This window comes from Pogoniulus pusillus, chromosome 13 (genome assembly GCF_015220805.1).
Source record: "Pogoniulus pusillus isolate bPogPus1 chromosome 13, bPogPus1.pri, whole genome shotgun sequence".
Taxonomy (NCBI): domain Eukaryota; kingdom Metazoa; phylum Chordata; class Aves; order Piciformes; family Lybiidae; genus Pogoniulus; species Pogoniulus pusillus.
The window spans coordinates 22,563,379-22,586,714 of record NC_087276.1 but is presented as its reverse complement, the minus strand read 5'-3'; the positions used below and the strand labels follow the sequence as shown (position 1 = coordinate 22,586,714).

The window sequence follows — 23,336 nt, the reverse complement described above, 5'->3', positions numbered from 1 at the left end:
TCTGAAATGGCCACGTATCGTCACGGGGGTTTTGTTGCTGTGGATAACTCTGAAAACATTAGGATTGGGAGATGTTGCTGTGCGTGGCAGACTGGTTTCTCACTGGTGTTTTGATTTACATGTTGCCACTGGTGTCTTGGTTTATGCCTTGCTGCTCTCATGGCTTCTCCTAAAGACCACAATGCCTAGAACCCACTCTCCCCTCCAGATTGGATGGGGCCTTGAGCAACCTGGTCTAGTGGAACTTGTCCCTGCCAATGCCTGGGGGCTTGGAAGTAGATTGTCCTTAAGGAGGGCTGGGGAGGAACTATTTGCAAGGTCTTGTAATGACAGGACAGGAGGTAATGGGTTTAAACTGGTAGAGGGGAGATTTAAACTAGATGTTAGGAGGAAGTTCTCTGCACTGAGGGTGGTGAGACACTGAAACAGGTTGCCCAGGGAGACTGTGGATGCTTACTCCCTGGAGGTATTCAAGGCCAGGTTGGATGAGGCCTTGAGCAACCTGCTCTAGTGGGAAGTGTCCCTGCCTGTGGCAGGGGATTATTACTGGATGATCCTTGAGCTCCCTTCCAACCGAGACCATTCTATGGTGAGATCCCTTCCAACCCAAACCATTCTGTGAACTCCACAGCCTTGAAACAGGGGATCACTTGATTCTTTCTCTAGATTGCCCCGAGTCACAGAGTTGAATTTCTTCGTGTCCATGTTTTTGCTATGTACTAAAAATATCAAGAGTAGGCATTTCTGCAGCTCAGGGAAAGGTTTGGAACGCGATTCCCAATATGTTTAGTTGAGATGGAGGATGTGGTTGTGTTGGGTTGCTTTGCCTGGCACTGCAGCATCAATAAATACATCTCATCAATAAATACATCTCATCAACAAATACCTCATTAACACTGCCCACTTGATAGCAAGGGGAGGAGAATGAGGGGAAAAAAACCCTGTTATTCCTTAGGTCAGCCAAGTTCCTAAGGTCTCCACTGCCAGGGTGGGATGACTTGGGTGATTCCTTGTTGGTGTCACAGTGTGTTTGGGAGCCTCGGTGGCATAAAAGGTGGTAAGGCTCAAACTTGAGCAGCATTCAGCAGACACATGGTTACAGCCTCAAACCTGAGATGGCAAAGGATTTGGAGTGTGAGGCTTTTCAGGGGTAGACAGGAACAATTGTTTGGAAATCAGTGGTTAGAAACGTGAGGTTTCTGTTGATGGATCTCATAATCTTGCTTTCTGTTATCAACTTACAACCAAGGGAACGTGACACAGAGCAGAGCTAGCTCCCCCTTCTATGCTGTGCGTGCAGTTGTGATGTTCAGCAATATGTCCATGTTCCTGAAACTCTTCATGATTGAGCTGTAAGCTTTACTGGAACATAGCCCTGCTGTCATGAGCGCTTGTGCTGCTTCTAAGGTAGGATCAGCTTCGAGGCTTATACACCATGGAGAACCCTGTAAGAGCCAGGGTGAGATCCATGCTATACGGGGAGGAGGAAAGCAGTGACAGCTTTAGCATTGGGTCAGGAGCAGGAGGGCTGCCTCAGAGAAGCATCCAGGATAACCTGTTGCTGCTAGTGGAAGGGAAGTTGATGGTCGGACTTGATGATCTTGAGATCATTCCCAACTGAAAGAGCTCTGTGAAGCTGGAGAGGAGGTTCCACAGCCCAGGGCAGGGTGTGTGACTGTTTGGGTGATGCATGCTAGCGTGGAAAATCGATCTGCATGACCACATTACCAGCTGTGGGGGCTGAGTCTGTCAGGAAGAGGGTTGTTAATAAATCAGAGGCTCTCCACGTGCATCCGCAGCTTCAGTTTGGCTTCTAGCAGGAACTTGCTGCGGTCTGCCACGCAGGTCGGTAGCAAAGCTCCGCACCTCAGCTCCGCTAGCAAAAGGACTCATTGCTGGGTGCGGAGCTGGACAGGATTGAACCACAAGCCGAGGAGCTTTAAACAGGCGTCTGAAGCTGTGCCGTGACCCCAGTTTGTCCTTGGCTGCACTTGCAGCTCAGCCTTGTTCGGTGCTGGCTGAGCGGCACCCGTTGTGAGCGCGGGGTCAGCTCAGCGGCCGCTCCCAGCCGCTGGCAGCAGGGTCTGCTCCCAGCAGCTGGCAGCAGGGTCTGCTCCGGCCCTCCCCTCCCAGCAGCTGGCAGCAGGGTCTGCTCCGGCCCTCCCCTCCCGCCACGGCTCCGCGCCGGCCCCGCCGCTGGCACAGCTCGCAGCGCCTTGTGCCGCTGGAGTCGCAGCCGGGTGGTGGTGGTGCCAGGAGCCGAACTTGTCGCTTCGGAACGAGAAGCACAGGTGCAGGCTGAACTCATGGTCCCTGGAGGTCAGCACATGCCGGGAAGGCTTCAGCCTGGCCTCGGACACGGGCGCAGCCGCACGCGTCCCGGCCTGCCCCCGTCACCTGCTTCGTGCGCAAGGGAAGTGATGCTCAGGGCGCTGCTTTGTGCCCCTTCCCTCCGCGCACGCAGACACCTCCCTGAGAGCTCGGTTCGAAAACAAAACTAAAAAGAATGCCCCCGTGTCCTGCAGGGTGAGAGGCGAAGCTGCCGGCAAAGGGAGATGCGTACGCGGGGCTGTGAAGGTTGTTTGGAGACGTGGAGAAGTTTGCCTTTCTCCTGCTTTGAGCTGGAGCAGAGCTGATGCTGCTCAGTGCTGTCACTTCTCAGCTCAGGCACTTTCTGCAGTTCAGGGCAGCTTTGCACAGCCAGGGGCTGCTTCTAGCAGGGAGAAGCTGATGGGAAGAGTTCCTGCCTAGGGCTGGGCTGCAGAAAGCCTCTGCCTAAGACTTGTTACTGTGCAGACCAAGAGCACTGCCACAGCTTGTGCCCCACCTTGGGGTGCAGCAAGTCAGAAGTGGCAGCTGTGAGGAGGAGCAGACAGGACAGGTGACCCTCAACTGCCCAGCAAGGGCTTGCATCCCATGGACAGCATCTTCAGGATCAAGCTGTGGTATTACCAGGGCCAAGCCTCTCCTTCATTGCCTGATATCTCAGAAGGGTTCTGTCCATTCTTCCTGTGATCCAAATCCAGGAGTTGCTGGATTGAGTTCCAGAACCCAGCTCCTGAATCTGGTTCCCATCTTCTTCTGAGTCCAGCGCCTGCCCCCAGCAGCAGTGGTGCCAATGGTGCCATCGTTGCCATCTAGGGCTGGGTTCCATGTTGGTTTGTATTTTTTTGTCTGTATTTTATGGGATTGTTCTTTCCATCCCATCTGGTTTAGTTGCTTTCCCACCCCATCAGTCTCTCCCTTCTTCCCTTCCTTCTGGGAAGGCAGAGGGGTCCATAGAGAGTGGCTGTCACTCATCTGGTGGCCAGCCCAGCCTCAAGCCTTGAGAGGCTCCCTGCTCAGCCACCCAGCACACATCCTATACGTCTGCAGGGGAAGACAGCCATTACCATATGAAAGCAGTGATAACAGTGGGATTCTTGTGCAGGCAGAAGCACAGGAGATATACAACCATTTTGGTGCCAGTTAGACCCATAACTGCTGTTTGTGGCTGGGTTTAGCTACAATTAACCTTTCACATTTTCTATCAGTCATTGCCTTCCTGGTGCAGCTGCTGTTATAACAATATATCCTGCTTCTGCTCTCCCAAGAGCTGATTTTGGGCAGTTAGGATATCTGTTGAAGAAGCCAGAGGGTGTGTGGAAGGGGAATTAGGATGTTTTTAATACCACATTGATGGATAGTGATATTTTTGAGGGGAAAAAAAACCCAAAAGTGATAATTTGTGCTTATTAAGCTGAAAAAAGAAGATTACACCTGGAGAAAGGGTTAGACCCACCCCCAGGGAGAAGTTAGGAGGAGAAGTTAGGAGGACCTGAGGTCAAGACCAAGACCACTACCCCAGGAGGGTTAACCCTTTACAGGCAGGTAGCTCCCAAACCGTCACAATGGGGCTCAGGGCATCATTTGCAGGAAGGGGGCAGAAGTCTAATGGTAGGTTCTTCTTTACTACATACAAACCAGAGCAAATGCTCAGGCAGAAGAGTATTTATAGGAGTAAGAACCTGCCCCTTGCTTGGAATCTGGGCTCCGGTGTTGGGGGATGTAAGCAGAGGGATGTAAGCCTTCAGTTGTCTTACTGAAAGCAGAAAACCAATTTACAACAGTTTGTTGCAGAGAGCTTTCAGATGTTGGAGTAGATAATGTCTATGGTCCCTTCCAGTGAAGGAGAAAAGGACCTGGGAGTCCTAGTGGATGGAAGGATGATTATCAGCCATCAATGTGCTCTTGTGGCCAAGAAGGCCACCCTGGAGTGTATTAAAGTGTTGCTTGATGTGACAACATCAAATGATGGGTTTGAAAAGTTTTTAGTGGTGTACAGCTGGATGGCTCAGACTGGAATTGGAAGAAGTAAATGCCTTTGCTTGATGTTCCCCCACATGTTTGAGCTGGGTGAAGAAAGGAAAAGTAATGGACCAAAATTTGAGAGCTTCTCACTTTCTAAAATTCCTTGCAAGGAGGTTGGTACCAGGTAGGGTTTGGTTTCTTCTCTGAGGATATGAGTGATAAGACAAGAGGAAATGTCCTCAAGTTGCATTAGGGGAGTTTTAGGTTGGACTTGTCAAGGGCTGGATCAGGCTTCCCATGGCAGCAGTGGAGTCCTCATCCCTGGAGTGAGCTGTCCTCATCCCTGGAGAGAGCTGTCCCCACTAATGTGCCTTTTTGTTTTTTTAATGGCATTTAAGTGCAATTTTATCTTGCAGAAGCACATCTGGATCTTAGAGCATCTGAACTGGCATTGTGTGGGATGGGTTGGTCAGAGTTGGTGTCTAAGTTCCCTCAAATGAAACTTGAAATATTCCAAGGTGGTGTTTTGTTCTCTTTTGATTTTGCTTTCTGAGTGTTTAAAATTTGAGGAAGGATAACTTGGAGGACTACTAAAATAACTTTTTTTCCTTCTTTCTCCTCTGTTGGCACAACAGGATGGGAATCACAGCTTCTGGAAACAGGGTTCCTGGGGATATTCCTCTGCCCGCTCTGGACCCTTTCCCGCCTGCCGCAGCACACTCCTCCTTCCAGCATTGTCATCTGGGGCTTTCGCTGGTTGATCTTCAGGATCATGCTTGGAGCAGTGAGTAGAGCTCTATGCTTTTGCTTTTCTTTGAGGTGACAGCCACAGGAGTGTCTCATCCTAGCAGAAAACATGCTTCTGGTCCAACACATTGGAGCTCTCTGGGGTAGGAGCTTTTCTGTTTATAAGGAAGAAGTGCATAGCAGGAAATGCTTTGTGCTCTGGCTTGCTGAACCTTTCAACTGACTAGTGGCTCTTTTTAAGGAGGGCAAACAGGAGTACCTGAAAGGGTCTACAAGAAAGCTGGGTAGGGACTTTTATAAGGGGTTGTAGTGATAGGACAAGGCTTTGAGCTGGAAGAGAAGAGACTGAGATTGGGAAGAAATTCTTTCCAGTGAGGGTGGTGAGACATTGTTATGAGCTGCCCAGGGAGGTTATGGGTGTCCCCTCCCTGGAGGTGTTCAAGGCCAGGTTGGATAGGGCTTTGAGCAACCTGCTCTAGTGGGAGGTGTCTCTGCCCATGGCAGGGGGGGGTGGAACTAAATGATCTTTAAGGTCCTGAATTGGAATGGAATGATCTTTTTGCTGGATGATAGGTTGGACTGGATGATCTTGGAGGTCTCTTCCAACCTGGTTGATTCTGTGATTCCAACCCAAACCATTCTGTGGTTCTGTAATCTGGGTTGATGGTGATGGCTCTTGACAAATAGTAAGTGAAGCTTGTGACTTGGGCATCGTGGCTTGGCTGGTTTTGGTGAGGTGGTTGGGAATCTAGTGGGTAATTCCCAGGAACCAGGAGCTTTACCATGAGTTGTTTTTAGCTTTGTGTGTGCATCACTGCAGTGTCATTGTCTTCTCCATTTTTTAAAAGAGAATAATTGCTCCATTACTGTCCCAGGCTTTGAGGAAATTCCCAAGCAGTATGTAGAAGTGTCCATCAGGAACTGACAGTATAAAATAAAGGGGTAACAGGGGAGGTTACCAGGTCATCTCCAGCCACACATCAAAATATCCCAGAACTTAAAGCGAGGCATCATCAGCATAGAAAGAGAATGAAGATGTGTGAGACCTTTCAGGGTCTGTTTTCTCTAAAGTCCTACTCATACCCCAGCTCTTCAAGTGTTTGAACCTTTTGTTGAGCTCAATAAGCTCTTCATTATGCTCCTGCTCTTAAAGAAACAAACTTCTCTTGTGTTAACTTTAGTGTTACCTGTTCTCAAGACAGCATTATTAGAGAAGGTGTCCTCACAGGAGATAATCTTCATAAATGTTTTGTATGTTTGCTGCATTAAAAGGTGACTTCCTTGGTGGTTCAGCAAATTCAGCTTGAGAGAGCAGAGAAGTTTGCTTTTTCCTATGTGCAAGTGGTATTTCAAAGCTTGTTCTGGTGTTACATTCATTTCACTGTTGTAGTGCAGTGTCAAGTTTAGCTCAGCTTCCTAAAGCTGCAGGTCTTGCTTGTTATTAATCCTGCAGTGATTGCTTGGGATGAATTTCTGCAGTTCTTGCTCTTGATTAATTAAAAGGATCTGATTCTACCTCAAGATAATATAGCTAATTCAAATGATGTGTTCAGTTTTGGACCCCTTGCTCCAAGAAGGACATTGAGGGGCTGGAGCAGGTTCAGAGAAGGGCAGCAAAGCTGGTCTGGAGCACAGGGCTGGTGAGGAGCAGCTGAAGGAATTGGGAGTGTTCACCCTGGAGAAATGCAGACTGAAGGGAGACCTCATTGCACTGTACAGTGAGATGAGGGTTGTACACTTACAGTGAGATGAGGGTTGGTCTCCTCTCCCTAGTATCAGGAGACAGAACAAGAGGAACTGGTGTGAAATTGTGCCAGGGGAGGTTTAGGTTGGAGATTAGGAAAAAATTCTCTCCTGCAAGAGTGCTCAGGGATTGGCACAGGCTGCCCAAGGAGGAGTCACCATCCCTGGAGGTGTTCAAGAAATGTGTGGCCATGGCACTTGGGGACACGGTTTAATGGCAGTGGTGGTGCTGGGTTGATGGTTGGACTGGATGATCTTTAGAAGTGTTTTGCAACCCAGACATATGGTTCTATGTGTTTATAGAAAGACCATGATCCCAAGTGTAGGCAAGCAGGCTATTTTCTCAACAGGTTGGATGATCACCGAGTTTACATCCTGCTCTCCTTTTGGACTGGCAGCCTGAGCTTTGCTCTGCTCCTGCTGATTTGTAATATGCCTTCTGAATTATGGGACAGACTGGATGTAAAGGGAAAACTGTGCTCACCAAACATCTTTGTTATTGTGCTCTCTGTGCTGCTGCTTGGTTTTATCTGGAGGGCAATAACTCTCCCACTATTTTATGGCGAGCCCCGTGCAGAAGAGATGCTGCCCCATGAGTCCCCTGTCTGTCTGGGTTGCTGATATATAACTAACAGGCATGGGAGAGGAAAAACATGGAAAGGTCATTAAATGGGAATCTACACAAGCAAGTGGAAATTGGTGATTGATGGGATCTTTAATGTTTTGGGGCCCAGACACATGTAGGTTTCCTTCTTGGCCAGGGTAATGATGCTTGCAGGCACCAGGAAGCGAGTTTAATGCGTGAAGTTGAGGTCTCCTCCTGGAGTGCAGATGCACCTGCTCACAGACCATCTTGGATTTCTCCCCTAAGCTGGGCCGAAGCTTTGGCATGTGCACAAATGGGGGCTGAGGGAGGTTTTTCCCAGGGGTGGGATTGGCCATGATTTTATCTTACACAGAAGGGAAGTTCAGCTTTCTCTGGGGATTCTTTTAGGTGGTTCTGGTAAGGTTTTCCTTGGAAAGTGTCTGAGAATTGTGGGATCACTTCAGTTGGAAAAGACCTTTAAGATCATCAAGTCCAACCATTCTCTAACTCTACCAAGTCTGGTGCTCAGTCATGTCCCTCAGCCCCACACTTGTGTGTCTTTAAAGCACCTCCAGGCATGAGGTTTCAACCACCTCCCTGAGTGTCCTGTTCCAGTGTTTGAGAACCCTTTCAGTGAAGAAATTGTTCCTTATGTCCAACTTAAACTTCCTCTGGTGCAACTTGAGGCTGTTTACTCTTGTCCTATCACTTGTTAGGGGTAGAAGAGACAGTCCTCCTTCTCAGTCCAGCCTCCTTTAAGGGAGTTGTAAAGAGCCAGAAGGTCTCCTTTCAGCCTCCTCGCTTCAGCCTGAACAATTCCAGTTCCTCTTCACCAGCCCTGTTCTCCAGACCCTTCACCAGCTTTGTTGTCTTCTGGATCTGCTCCAGCATCTCAGTGCCCTTCCTGGAGTGTGGAGCTCAAAACTGAACTTGGTACTCAAGGTGTAGCCATGTCAAAGGCCATGTCTGGTGTCTCCCTGGTAATCTTTTCTGCCTAGGAGGTGAGCACTGCTCCTGATGCTCAGCAACATCCTCAGCATGGTCCCATTTCCTCCTTTCCTAGTCTTAGCAAGGTGATAGCTGCTGAAGTATTTTAAGAAGTCACAGAATCATAGAATCAACCAGGTTGGAAGAGACCTCCAAGATCATCCAACCCAACCTAGCATCCATCCCTGTCCAGTCAACCAGACCATAGCACTAAGTGCCTCAGCCAGGCTTTGCTTGAAGACCTCCAGGGACGGTGCCTCCACCACCTCCCTGGGCAGCCCATTCCAATGCCAATCACTCTCTCTGCCAACAACTTCCTCCTAACATCCAGACTAGACCTCCCCCCGCACAACTTGAGACTGTGTCCCCTTGTTCTATTGGTGGTTGCCTTTGAGCACTATCATCCAGCTCTATGCTGGTTATAAGGGAGCCTTACTGCCCCCAGCCTAATCCTCTCCCCAAAATGACATCCAGATCTTGCTTTCTGGTTTGTGTGGGCTGGCAGGGCTTGCTTAAGTGCGATACAGAACATGAGGAGTGAGATAATCCCAGCTGGGTTCTTGCAGGAGGAGGGGAGCAGAGGCAAGATCTGCTTCTGGGGTTTGATTGGCAGCAAGCACTGGGCTGATCTCCAACATTGCTGACTTTGAAAAAGGCATAATTACATGACTCAATCTATATGTTTGATGCTGCAAATCATCCATTAATGGGGGATGTAAAGATGGATGCTTCTGGAGAAGACGCAGAGGCAACAGAAGAGGGGTCCCTTTGTGTGAGCCAGCAGCTTGTTGGGAAATAAGTGATGCAAACAGACATCTGCGGGGCTGAGCTGCCTCAGAAGTGCTCGCTGACTTGATGGCTCTGTCGTTTTGCTTGTGACTCTCTGTCACTCTGGTTTCTTGAAGCTTGGAAGATGCAAAGCGTTGTGTTTCCACAAGAGGCTGCGTAAGCTGCAGAAGAGGAACAACCTCCTGCACCGGTGCACCTCTGCTGGGAAGCAGCTCAGGGGAGAAGGACCTGGGGGTGCTGGTGGACAGCAAGTTCGCCATGAGCCAGCCATGTGCCCCAAGAAGGCCAATGGTCTCCTGGGGTACATGAAGGAGAGCATGCCTAGCAGGTTGGAGGTTCTCCTCCCCCTCTACACTAATGAGGTCACATCTGGAGTATTGTGTCCAGTTCTGGCTTCTCCAATTCAAGAGAGACAGGGAACTACTGGAGAGAGTCCAGTGGAGGCTGTGAAGATGCTGAGGGACCTGGAATATCTCTGTGAGGAGCAAAGGCTGTTGAGCCTGGAGAAGAGCAGCTCCAGAGGGGATCAGCAGCAGATGGAGACCAGATTCAGGAACTGACTTTTGGAAATGGATTCAGGAACACATGGATCCAGAATCTAAGGCAGAAAGGACAGAGTCACTCTCAGATACCAGCCAGTGAAGAAGAGGCTTGACCCTGGTAATCTCTCAGCTTTTTCCTGAAGATGCTGTCCATGGGATGCCAGCCCTTGCTGGGCAGTTGAGGGTCACCTGTCCTGTCTGCTCCTCCTCACAGCTGCCACTTCTGACTTGCTGCACCCCAAGGTGGGGCACAAGCTGTGGCAGTGCTCTTGGTCTGCACAGGAACAAGTCTTAGGCAGAGGCTTTCTGCAGCTCAGCCCTAGGCAGGAACTCTTCCCATCAGTTTCTCCCTGCTAGAAGCAGCCCCTGGCTGTGCAAAGCTGCCCTGAACTGCAGAAAGTGCCTGAACTGAGCAGAGCAGAGCCTGAACTTCAAAGTGCTAACACAGAATCAGATCTGCTCCAGCTCAAACCAGGACAGGTTTACTTGTGTAGTGGGCAAGTTTCTGTTTCTGAGGATGTTTTTTGGTGATAGCTCATTGCTCATGAGCTCTCCTTCATCAAAAAACGCAGTTTGTGCCTGATCTCCATCCAGGAGGTGTTAGTGCCATTCTTCACAGTAGCTCTTTCGATCCTGAAAGCCACCAGTGATCTGTTTCATCATTAGTCGAGAGTCTAAGAGATGCTGATGCTGCTTGGAGCCACGAGGATCTGACTTGTGTCAGCACTGGTCTGGGTAGCTACAGTAGCACTGCTAACAGGAACTGAAGGCCACGTCTGAAGGGAGAGGAGTTCAGGAATGTGGTTTAACTAGATTTTGGAAGAGCTGTAGACAAGTGTCATCCTTCAGCCTCCTGCAGCCTGTCTCACTGCATAAGTGGTAGCAGTGCTGAGGCTCAAAAGCATCTCCTGATTTCTCTATCAAGGTGTTTCTTTGTGTTGCATGAGGTTCAGCAGTCCCCATCCAGCTTGAGGTGTGATGCCACACTGCTCTAGAATTGCTCAGGCTACATCTTGGCATGCACCAATCTGAACCATGATTTGCAACAACTTGCAATGCAGTGTGCACTTGCAGCCTGGAAAGCAAACCAGAGCCTGGGCTGCAGCAGAAGTGTGGCCGGCAGGACCAGGGAGGTGATTCTCCCCCTCTACTCTGCTCTGAGACCCCACCTGGAGTACTGCATCCAGTTCTGGAGCCACTATTACAAGAGAGATATGGATGTGCTGGAGTGTGTCCAGAGGAGGGCCACAAGGATGCTCAGAGGGCTGCAGCAGCTCTCCTGTGAGGACAGACTGAAAGAGTTGGGGCTGTTCAGTCTGGAGCAGAGGAGGCTCCCAGGTGACCTTCTTGTGGCCTTCCAGGATCTGAAGGGGGCTACAGAAAAGCTGGGGAGGGACTTTTTAGGCGATCAGGGAGTGATAGGACTGGGGGGAATGGAGCAAAGCTGGAGGTGGGGAGATTCAAACTGGGCATGAGAAAGAAGTTCAGCATGAGAGTGGTGAGAGGCTGGACTGGGTTGTCCTGGGAGGTGGTTGAGGCCCCATGGCTGGAAGTGTTTAAGGCCAGGCTGGCTGAGGCCGTGGGCAGCCTGCTCTAGAGTAGGGTGTCCCTGCCCATGGCAGGGGAGTTGGAACTGGCTGCTCCTTGTGGTCCCTTCCAACCCTGACTGATTCTATGATGGCTTTAACCAGGAAACAGGAGGATTTAGACTAGATAGAAGGAAAAATTGTTGACACCGAGTATGGTGAGACCCTGACTCAGCTTGCCCAGATAGGTGGGAGATGTCCCATCCCTGGAACCATTCTAGGTCAGGTTGTTTGTGGCTCTGAGTAGCCTGCTTTGGTTGCATGTGTTCCTGCATATGGCAGAGGGGTGGACTAGGCTAGCTTTAAAGATCCCTCCCACCCAAAGCAGTCTGGGATTCTGTGTGTACATTAGTCAGAGGACTGGGTAGGTCACCAGCCTGATGAGGTGATGTTCTGTACAAATACTTATCACTGCTGGAGATGCAGTGAGGAGGTGTGTGGGGGAATTCAAGCATGGGGGTGCAACAGCAGACTGGGCAACAGGAAGTAAACAGAGAATGAAGTTGGAGCTGTGTCTTGCCAAGGATCGCAGACATATGGAACAAGTTACCAGGAAAGGTGGCTGGAGCAGAGGCTGTAAGTGAGTCTGAGACATCTTGATTAGTTTCTGGAGGAAAGGATTGAAGAGTGTAGTGAAAAAGCAGGGAAACAGGATTTAAAGCACATTACCACTTTAATTTAAAAGTGCCCAAAGCAAGGAAATTCAGATTTAAAGCTGCCAATCTCTCACTGGCTGCTGCAGGTGTTAGGGTTGGGGGGACTCCGCGGGGTCTGGGTGTAGATGGGTCCATGCCCTGCAGGCTCTGCTCCCTGGCTTGGAACCATGAGCTTGGGCAGGTTAGGCTCAACCTCAGGTGTGCCCCAAGAATGAGGTCCTTTAATATATGCCTCATAGAAAAATAATCATATTTTATAGAGAACATTTCTCTTCTTTCTTTTTCCCCACTTCCCAAATTTCCCTTTCTAAATGTGAACTACAGACTCTGAATCCCTCCATATCCAATCTCTGAATCTCCAAGCTGCTCAAAACATCCTCAGAAGCAGCTTAGAGAGGTTTGGGTTTGGAAGGGATCTCCAAAGGTCATCCAGTCCAACCTCCATCCTCCACTAGAGCAGGTTGCTCACAGCCTTGTCCAGCCTCACCTTCAATAGCTCCAGGCATGGGCCCTCAGCTCTCTTCCTGGGCAACCTGTTGCAGTGTTCCTGCAGCCTCATGCTGCAGAACTTGTTCCTCACATCCAATCTAAATCTGCTCTGCTCTCATCTCAAACCATTGCCCTCATCCTGTCCCTGCAGGCCTTTGCAAACAGTCCCTCTGCAGCCTCCTTGGAGCCCCCTCCAGCTACTGGCAGGCTGCTCGGAGGTCTCGCTGGAGCCTTCTCTTCTCCAAGCTGAGTGACCTCAACTCCCTGATCGTTTTCATGGCCCTCCTCTGGACCCTGCTCCATCAGGTCCATGTCCTTCCTGTGTTGGTGGCTGCAGAGCAGAGGAGTCCTGGAGCATGTTTGTTTGTTGGATAACCAGACTCTTAGAAGATTATTTCAATCCTCTGCCGTTTCAAACCTACACAAAAGCTCTGCCCTCTCTTTTAACAGGAGGAAAAAGAAAAGATCCTTTCCAGTGGTAGTCTGGGGCAAGAAATAGTGCAAAAAGGTTTCTACTGATTAGCAATGAATGGTTCCACTCGATCCTCCTCACTGTTTGCTGGTAAATGTTGTCCTTCCCTCCCCCAAAGATGTGGTTGGATGGGTTATTTCCAGGTTATTTCGCTATCCTTAGAGATGTAATCTTTCTTCAAAGCCATTTGTAGTTTTCTTCTCTTCAGGAAAAGTGAAGGCAAGGCAGCAAATTCTCTTAGAAACCAGAGGTTCCCCTGGAACTCTTTCATTTTCCCTTGTTTTGTGTTTTGGCTTTGGATGCCGTTAGAAGTGTCATAACGTGGGTGGCATTTGAAAGGTTACTGGAAAGGGTGGGGACGTGATTAGCTAATAAGGGAGATGAACTTGCTGGCAAGAAAGAATGAAGACTTTGAAGCAAACAGAATCTGGATGCCTGTAGTAAAATTGCATTAGATGTATAACAAAGTGAAAGGGGACACACACACACCAAAAAAAAAGAAGCTGGAATTTGGGCAATCTGGGCTGCTCTAAAGGAGGAGGAGGAGGAGAAGGAGAATCAAACGGATGTAGTTGTCATTTCGGTGACAAGCGTGCCCTGATCCTGGGCATTAGGGCTCTGAAATGGAGAATAATTATTCTAATTTGTTTTATTACATTAGCGTGGGTAGGAGGGAAGAAAGGGAGCTTTCTTTGATGGCTTTCTCATTATTCAGCAGGCAGCCCGGCGGGGCCAGGCTCCCGGCTCCCCAGCCCAGCCTTCATGGGAATTTTTGGAAAGTGATGTCTGCAGCGCTCTGACCTTTGCCGTCCCAGCTGCAGCCCTCCTCCTCTCTGCAGGGATCCCACACTTGACTCCTTAGCAACCTCCTTTGTGCCTCTGATCTCTCTCTCTCCATTTTGTCTAGTAATAGCCCTTGGCAGGAAGAGTTGTTGTTCCTCCGCTGCTTGTAAAAGCCTGCGAGCTGCTAGCGCCAAGGACTTTTCAGACTGCCTTTCACCCTGGCTCTTTGCGGCGCTCTCTTCAAAGCCCCTCAGATGTTGGTGTGCTCCTGGTGGCTTCTCAAAGGAGCTTGCTGGTGGCTGAGGTTGGGGAAGAGCAGGGCGACAAAGGCAGCAGCCCAAAACCCAACGTCATGGAATGGGAGTCATAGAATCACAGAATCAACCAGGTTGGAAGAGACCTCCAAGCTCATCCAGTCCAACCTAGCACCCAGCCCTATCCAGTCAACTAGACCATGGCACTAAGTGCTGCAGACAGTCTGTTCTTGAACACCTCCAGGGATAGTGCCTCCACCACCTCCCTGGGTAGCCCATTCCAAGGTTGGAAGGGACCTCAAAGATCAGCCAGTTACAATCCCCCATCGTAGGCAGGGACACCTCCCACTAGAGCAGGTTGCTCAGGACCTCATCCAACCTGGCCTTGAACACCTCCAGGGAGATTGTGGATCACAGAATGTGATCACATTCTGTGATTCTGTGATCCACAACCTCCCTGGGCAACCTGTGCCAGTGTCTCACCACCCTCACTGGAAAGAACTTCTTCCTGACATCCAGTTTCAGTCTCCCCTCTGCCAGTTTAAACCCATTCCTTCTCATGCTGTCATTACAAGACCTTGTCAATAGTCCCTCCCCAACGTTCCTGTATCACATTCTGTGAGCCACAACCTCCCTGGGCAACCTGTGCCAGTGTCTCATAGATCACATTCTGTGATCCAGAACCTCCCTGGGCAACCTGTGCCAGTGTCTCATAGATTACATTCTGTGATTCTATGAGCCACAATCTCCCTGGGCAACCTGTGCCACTGTCTCCAGTTTAAATCTCCTCTCTGCCACCTTAAAACTGTTACTCCTCATCCTGTCATCATAAGACTTTGTCAATAGTCCCTCCCCAGCCTTCATGTAGGCCCCCTTCAGATACTGGAAGGCCACTATAAGGTCTCTTGGATGCCTCCTCTTCTCCAGGGTGCAGAGCCTCAACTCTCATAGCCTGTCCTCATAGCAGAGCTTCTCCAGCCCTCTGAGCATAGAATCATAGAGTCAAACAGGTTGGTAGAGATCTCCAAGCTCATCCAGTCCAACCTAGCACCCAGCCCTGTCCAGTCAACTAGACCATGGCACTAAGTGCCTCATCCAGGCTTTGCTTCTGGGCAACCTGTTGCAGTGTTCCTGCAGCCTCATGCTGCAGAACTTGCTCCTCACATCCAGTCTAAATCTGCTGTGTTCTCATTTCAATCCATTGCCCTCATCCTGTTGCTGCAGACATTTGCAAACAGTTCCTCTGTAGCCTTCTTGCAGCCCCCTTCAGATCTGGCAGGCTGCTTTAAATCTCTTTGGAGTCTTCTCCATGCTGAACACCCCCAGCTCTGTCAGCTTGTCCTCATAGCAGAGGTGCTTCAGCCCCCTGAGCATTTTCATGGCCTCCTCTGGACCTTCTCAATCAGGTCCATGTCCTTGCTGTGTTGAGGGCTGCAGAGCTGGATGCAGCACTCCCAGTGAGGTGTCATGAGAGCAAAGTAAACTGACAGGATCACCTCTCTGCATCTTGCATGAGTTTTATGGCTCTGACCCAAATCCAGCCTCTGAACCAGCATGTTTTGTGGCAAACCCTGTGCCAGGACACTGTGCAGCTGAAGAACTGGGCTCATAAATTATGCAGATATTTCGAAGTATGCAAACAACATCAAGAGCCATTACAAGAACCTCGAGGTGTAAAAGGACCAGAGAGAGTGTATTGAATTCTCCAAAAGCCAGATTCCCTGCTGGGCTTAGGAGTTAAATATTGTGCCTGTTTTGGGGTATATAAGGAAAAAAAGACAACAAAACACAGTCATAAGACCATGTGGTGGAGGTCAGAGGCACTTTAACATGTCCAGCAAAAGGATTGTGCCATTGCTGGGTGTTGCTGCTGTATTCTCTCACTTGTCTGGTGTTGTTCTCCTGATGGCTCACAGAATCAGTCGGGTTGGAAAAGACCTTCAAGATCATTGAGTCCAAGCTAACACCTTCTAATTAACTAAACCATGGCACTAAGTGCTTTATTCAGTCTTTTTAAACACCTCCAGGGATGGGGACTTCACCTCTACCCCGGGCAGCCTATTCCAATGCCAATCATTCTTTCCTTGTAGAACTTCTTCCTAACATCCAGGCTAAACCTGCCCTGGCACAGCTTGAGGCTCTGTCTTGTTCTGTCACTGGTACCCTGGCAGAAGAGACCAACCTCCACCTGACTACAACCTCCTTTGAGGTGGTTGTAAAGAGCAATGAGATCTCCCCTGAGCATTCTCTTCTCTAGGTTGAGATACAGCATTTGGTCATTGTGAGGTTGAAATAAAATGCAGGAATGTTATGAGATTTATCCTTTTAAATGCAGAAGGAAGCTGGAGCAGGTTGGGCAGCCTGGTGCATAACAGCAGGAAAACTCTTAAGTGCTTCAGGTGGTGAGACGCTAGCCTGGGTTGCCCAGAGAGGTGGTTGAGGCCCCATCCCCAGAACTATTTCAGGTCAGGTTGCATGGAATGACCTGCTGTAGGTGGAGATGGCCCTTCTGACTGCAGGGTTGTTGGGTTAGATGACTTTCAGAGGTCCCTTCCAACATAAAGCATTCTGTGATTCTGTTGTTGTTGTAGAATCAGAGAATCAAGCAGGTTAGAAGAGATCTCCAAGATCATCCAGTCCAACCTAGCACCCAACCCTGTCCAGTCAACCAGACCATGGCACTAAGTGCCTCATCCAGACTTTGCTTCAACACCTCCAGGGATGACAACTCCACCACCTCCCTGGGCAGCCCATTCCAATGCCAATCACTTTCTCTGACAACAACTTCCTCCTAACATCCAGCCTAGACCTCCCCTGGCACAACTTGAGACTGTGTGCCCTTGTTCTATTGCTGCTTGCCTGGCAGAAGAGACCAACCCCACCTGGCTACAGCCTCCCTTCAGGTAGTTGTAGACAGCAATGAGGTCAGCCCTGAGCCTCCTCTTCTGCAGGCTGCACACCCCCAGCTCCCTCAGCCTCTCCTCGTAGGGTTTGTGTTCCAGGCCCCTCACCAGCTTTGTTGCCCTTCTCTGGACATGTTCCAGCACCTCAACATCTCTCTTGAATTGAGGAGCCCAGAACTGGACACAGGACTCAAGGTGTGGCCTGACCAGTGTTGAGTACAGAGGAAGAATAACCTCCCTTGTCCTACTGGCCACACTGTTCCTGGTACTTGGTTTGATGGCCATGGTAGTAGGGATATTGGTTGGTCTTGGTGATCCAGGTTCCTGACCAGCTTCGTCCCCCTTTTCTGGTCCGAAGGCATTGTGTCAGGTCCCTGAGATCTGAATGCTTCTGACTCCAGCAGAGCTGTGTGTCAGGTCCCTGAGATCTGAATGCTTCTGACTCCAGCAGAGCTGTGTGTCAGGTCCCTGAGATCTGAATGCTTCTGACTCCAGCAGAGCTGTGTGTCAGGTCCCTGAGATCTGAATGCTTCTGACTCCAGCAGAGCTGTGTGTCAGGTCCCTGAGATCTGAATGCTTCTGACTCCAGCAGAGCTGTGTGTCAGATCCCTGAGATCTGAATGCTTCTGACTCCAGCAGAGCTGTGTGTCAGATCCCTGAGATCTGAATGCTTCTGACTCCAGCAGAGCTGTGTGTCAGGTCCCTGAGATCTGAATGCTTCTCAATCCAGCAGAGCTGTGTGTCAGGTCCCTGAGATCTGAATGCTTCTCAATCCAGCAGAGCTGTGTGTCAGGTCCCTGAGATCTGAATGCTTCTCAATCCAGCAGAGCTGCCTGCCACCTTCTAGCCCTTCCTCAAGCCCTTCATCAGGTCTCCTTTTTAAGAAGCATTTTTCATTTTAACTTTGTAAAGCTCCTTCCTCTTCCATGAATTTTATCTTGAGAAGACACTGGTGGACCTTTGGCTTTCAGAAGCTCTTCCAGCTCCTTGTTTTGTGGGCAGTGGGTGGCTGAGGGTGTGAAGTGCCAGGCACCATCTGGAGCAGTTCGTATTTATAGCGTAAGGAAAAGTTGAAAGCTAGAATTCAAGATTACCCTTCATTGAGGTTTTTCACCCTCCTTCTGCCTCACAAAGCACAGGAAGGACTTTAGACTGTGATTTCACTTTTTGCTTTTGGTGTTTTTTTTTCCACTCATCTTTTGTATCACCAAGGCACAGAACAGTCTTTAAATTGTGGGTTTATTTTGCTTTCTTTTTTACCCTTTTTTTGGTATTGTGAAGATACAAAAAGGTCTTAAAATTGTGATTTGAGGTTTGTTTTTTGCTTTCAGTCATTTTTTTGTGTTGTGAAGATGCAGAAAGGTCTTGAAATTGTGACTTTACTTTAGTTTTTCCTCTCTTTATAGGCTGGATGTTAGGAGGAAGTTGTTGTCTTTATATTGGGAAGATACAGAAAGGTCTTAAAATTGTGATTTGAGTTTTGTTTTTCCTCTCTTTTTGTATTGTGAAGATGCAGAAAGGTCTTAAAATTATGATTTGAGTTTTGTCTTTTTCCTTTCGGTCATCTTTTGTATTGTGATAATACAGAAAGGTCTTATAATTGTGGTTTGGGTTTTGTTTTTTGCTTTCAGTCATCTGTTATATTGTGAAGATACAGGAAAGTCTTAAAATTATGATTTTATTTTAGTTTTCCCCTCTCTTTTTGTGTTGGGAAGATTCAGAAAGGTCTTAAAATTGTGATTTGAGTTTTGTTTTTTACTTTCAGTCATTTTTTTGTGTTGTGAAGATGCAGAAAGGTCTTAAAATTGTGATTTGAGTTTTGTTTTTTACTTTCTGTCATCTTTTGTATTGGGAAGATACAGAAAGGTCTTAAAATTATGATTTTATTTTAGTTTTTTTCCCCTCTTTTTGTATTGGGAAGATGCAGAAAGGTTTTAAAATTGTGATTTGAGTTTTGTTTTTTGCTTTCAGTCATTTTTTGTGTTGTGAAGATACAGAAAGATCTTAAAATTGTGATTTGAGTTTTGTTTTTTTACTTACAGTCATTTTTTGTGTTGTGAAGATACAGAAAGGTCTTAAAATTACTGTTTTATTGTAGTTTTCCCCCTCTTTTTGTATTGTGAAGGTGCAGAAAGGTTTTGAAATTGTGATTTGAGTTTTGTTTTTTACTTTCTGTCATCTTTTGTATTGGGAAGATACAGAAAGGTCTTAAAATTGTGATTTGAGTTTTGTTTTTCCTCTCTTTTTATATTGTGAAGATGCAGAAAGGTCTTAAAATTGTGATTTGAGTTTTGTCTTTTTCCTTTCAGTCATCTTTTGCCTTGTGATAGTACAGAAAGGTCTTACAATTGTGATTTGAGTTTTCTTTTTTGCTTTCAGTCATCTTTTATATGGGGAAGATACAGAAAGGTCTTAAAATTGTGATTTGAGTTTTGTTTTTCCTCTCTTTTTGTATTGTGAAGATACAGAAAGGTCTTAAAATTGTGATTTGAGTTTTGTTTTTCCTCTCTTTTTGTATTGTGAAGATACAGAAAGGTCTTAAAATTGTGATTTAAGTTTTGTTTTTTACTTCCTGTCATCTTTTGTATTGGAAAGATACAGAAAGGTCTTAAAACTGTGATTTGAGTTTTGTTTTTCCTTTCTTCTTGTATTGTGAAGATACAGAAAGGTCTTAAAATTGTGATTTGAGTTTTGTTTTTCCTCTCTTTTTGTATTGTGAAGATACAGAAAGGTCTTAAAATTGTGATTTGAGTTTTGTTTTTCCTCTCTTCTTGTATTGTGAAGATGCAGAAAGGTCTTAAAATTGTGGTTTGAGTTTTGTTTTTTTCCTTTCAGTCATCTTTTGTACCCCAAAGACACATAAAGGTCTTTGAGTTGTTTTTTCTTTTCCCTTTTACACCCAATTTCTGTTTTGTGAAGACACAGCAAGGTCTTGAAATAGTGATTTTATTTTTCTCCTTTTCACCCATCTTCTGTTATGTGAAGATGCAGAAAGGTCTTTAAATTGACTCCAAATTGATACTACTGGTGCTCATACCCCACTCCCCTCTCCAGGGCTGGGATCAGTGAGGGGTTTGCAGACACAGCTTGAGTCACCAGGCTATTTTTTCACTCAGCTTCCCGTGCCATTGGCCTGTCTGTACCATTTTTATTTCTTTGCCTTTTTTTTTTCCCCCCAGAATTAATTTTGGGCTGAAAAAGTCTCAAAGAGTGCTTTGTTCCTCTTTGACACTCACTCCAGGGAGGGGAAAAACAGAAAAAAAAGGGAAAAGAAAAAAAATGAAGGGGAAAGAAAAAAAAAGATAAAAGAAAAAGGAAAAAGCAAAAAGCCAAAGGGAAAAAAAACCTCAAACTAATCCCAAAACCTAACCCCCCCCAAAAACCCTGTGCAAAATCTGACATCTGCATTGTGGAGAAAAATCAATAGATAGGGAGGAATATAATTATCCCCCACTCCTGAAGATGTTTTTTTGTAGCTGTGACTCATATCAGCTTAGAGCTTGAATGACATTTTAATCATTTAGGCTTCTTTTGGGGGGGAGTTGATGTTTTGGGTTTGAGTTGTTGGGGTTTTTTTTTCTCCTTAATTCCTTTTTCCTTCTGAATCACCCAAGTACAGCAGCCTGAAAGGGGTCAGGTTGGCTTGAGAGATCTGCCCGAGATGAAAAGGGAAGATTTGATGCGTTGGGAGCTTGGCCACTTCCCTCCCTTCTAGTGCTGTGTGAAGCAGGAATGTGCAGAGCAAGGTCACAGAATGGTTTGGGTTGGAAGGGACATGAAAGATCATTTAATTCCAAACCACATGCCATGGGCAGGGACACCTCCCAGTAGAGCAGGTTGCTCAAAGCCTCATCTCTGCTGAACAGGAGAGCCCAGAACTGGCCAGAATATTCCAGGTATGGTCTCACCAGGGCAGAGTAGAGGAAAAGGAGGAAGTTCTACATGGGAAGGCTGATTTGCCATTGGAATGGGCTGTCTGGGGAGATGGTGGAGTCCCCATCCCTGGAGGTGTTTAAGAGGAGGCTGGGTGTGGCACTTAGTGCCATGGCTTAGTTAATTAGAAGGGTTAGGTGATAGGTTGGACTCAATGATCCTAGAGATCTTTTCCAACCTGGTTTACTCTGGTTTACAACCTTCTTGCTCTGTACAACTCCCAGAAGGAGGTTAGAACCAGGTGGGAGTTGGTATCTTCTCCCAAGGAGCAAGCAATGAGACAAGAGAAAATGGACTCAAGTTGCACCAGGGGAGATTTAGGATGGACATCAGGACGAATTTCTTTGCTGAAAGGGCCGTAAGACATTGACCCAGGCTGCCCAGGGCAGCTTTGGAGTCCACATCCCTGGGGAGGGGGTGGGTGGGTTCAAAGCTGTGATGCTGAGGGCCATGGTTTAGTGGAGACCTGGCAGTGCTGCCTTAACAGTTGGACCTAATGATCCTGGAGATCTTTTTCAGCCTTCATGATTCTGTGCCTGAGTTTGGGAAGCACTGTTGCTACGTGACCGTGGCCACGTGGATGCAGAGCAGGGCTGCTGGGTGGGAACTGCAGGAGCGAGGGTGGCAGAGTGGCTCCCCTGATTAAAACCAGGCACTTTATTCAACACCATTCAAGTACTAAATGAAAAAAAAAAAAGGGGGGGTGGGGGGAAGCCCTAAATGAAATTTTCTTTCCCCTGTGAAAAACGTTGGGGAAATTAATGCACCTTAATTGTGGGAGCCCAGAAGTTGGGATTTTCGCAGTCCAGGCAGGTGCTGCATCTCCATCCTCCCCTTTGCTCCTCAGCCGTGCCCTGAAGGGAGCAAACTTGGTAGGGGAGAAGGTATTGAGCACATATTTCATTCTGGATGCTAATTCAATCCAGGGTGAAGGTTTTTATGGGTCTCATGAGGACAGCAGCGAGGGCAGATTTCTGAGTGTGCAGAATGGCCTGGAGCCACAACCCCCTGTAAATTAATATGACAAAAGATCTCAACTTTCCCCTTCCCCAGGCCAGCCTCTCTTATTGCTGGAAAGAACTGGTCTGCATGGGCTGGCTGCCACCAGCTTGGCCAAAACCATCCAACCACCCCCACCTTGATCTTTGGAGCCACCATCCCATCAGTATGAATTTAATAATGGTAGGTAGAACTGGATTCAAAGCAAGGGCAGAGGGGTGAAAGGGCAGTTGCTGGTTCACTTAGCCACCTGTTTCCTTCCCTTTAGCTTCTATTTAATTTGCATTGCTGAATACCTTTCCCTTCTGATATGCAGGGCTTTGAAAGTCTCTTCACCCACCCCCAACCTGCAAACAGAGCAGGACTTTCTGGGATGCTTGGGTTTTTTTTTTTTTGTCCTGGATGCTTGCTTTTTTTTTCCTGGGGTGCCTATTTTGATTGGGTTTTTTTTCCCCCTGGGGTGCTTGAGATTTTCATGGACATTTGTTTGATTTTCCCTGAGGTGCTTGCTTCTTAACTGGGGTCCTTATATTTTCCAGATTCCCTGTTGTTTTTCCTGGGTGATTGAGTTTTATTTTCTCTGAGGTGCTTATTTCTTAATTGGAGTCCTTGACTTGTTCCTCTGAGGAACAAGTTCTGCACCATGAAGGTGCTGGAACACTGCAACAGGCTGCCCAGGGAGGAGGTTGAGGTCCCATCCCTGGAGATATTCAAGGTTTGGCCTGACAAAAGCTCTGAGCAACCTGCTCTGGAGGAGGATGTCCCTGCTGACTGCAGAGGGGTTGGACTAGATGACCTTTGGAGGTCCCTTCCAAGCTGAATCATTCTGTGATTTTCCCTGGGGTGCTTGTTTCTTAATTGGGGTCTTTATATTTTCCAGATTCCTTGGGTTTTCCTGGGTGCTTGAGTTTTATTATGGGGAGTTTGCTTCTTAATTGGGGTCCTCCTCTTTTTCCAGTGTCCTTGGTTGTTTTTTTCTTTCTTGGATTCTTGTTTTATTTTCCCTGAGGTGCTTGTTTCTTAATTGGGGTCCTTGTCTTTTTCCAGAGTCCTTGGTTTTTCCTGAGTGCTTTTGTTTTCCTGGAGTGATTGTTTCTTACTTGGGGTGCTTGTTTTTTAGACCTCCAAAAAGGTGAAATATTTAGTGGAGAGTGTGTAAAACAAGATCCCATCCGAGCAAGGAGCTGGAAAGTATGTCCCATTGCTGTCTACAACTACCTGAAGGGAGGCTGTACCAGGTGGGGTTGGTCTCTTCTCCCAGACAACCAGCAACAGAACAAGGGGACACAGTCTCAAGTTGTGCCAGGGGAGGTCTAGACTGGATTTTAGGAGGAAGTTGTCGGCAGAGAGAGTGATTGGCATTGGAATGGGCTGCCCAGGGAGGTGGTGGAGTTGCTGTCTCTAGAGGTGTTGAAGCAAAGCCTGGCTGAGGCACTTAGTGCCATGGTCTGGTTGATTGTCTAGGGCTGGGTGCTAGGTTGGACTGGATGAGCTTGGAGCTCTCTTCCAACCTGATTGATTCTATGATTCTAAGAGCTCATCCTGAATGTGTCCATGCCCAGGATCCACTTTTCTTC

General features: G+C 47.8%; 1 protein-coding gene across 2 annotated transcripts in view; it reads left to right on the top strand.

Moving 5' to 3' along the window:
* The window catches only part of LMF1 (lipase maturation factor 1), a 255,459-nt gene that overhangs the window by 73,313 nt on the left and 158,810 nt on the right, over window positions 1-23,336 (top strand). For both annotated transcript variants that reach the window (XM_064153521.1, XM_064153520.1), the window contains exon 4: window positions 4,926-5,074. In XM_064153521.1, coding sequence (XP_064009591.1) covers window positions 4,926-5,074 — 149 coding nt within the window. The remainder of the gene's footprint in view (window positions 1-4,925; window positions 5,075-23,336) is intronic.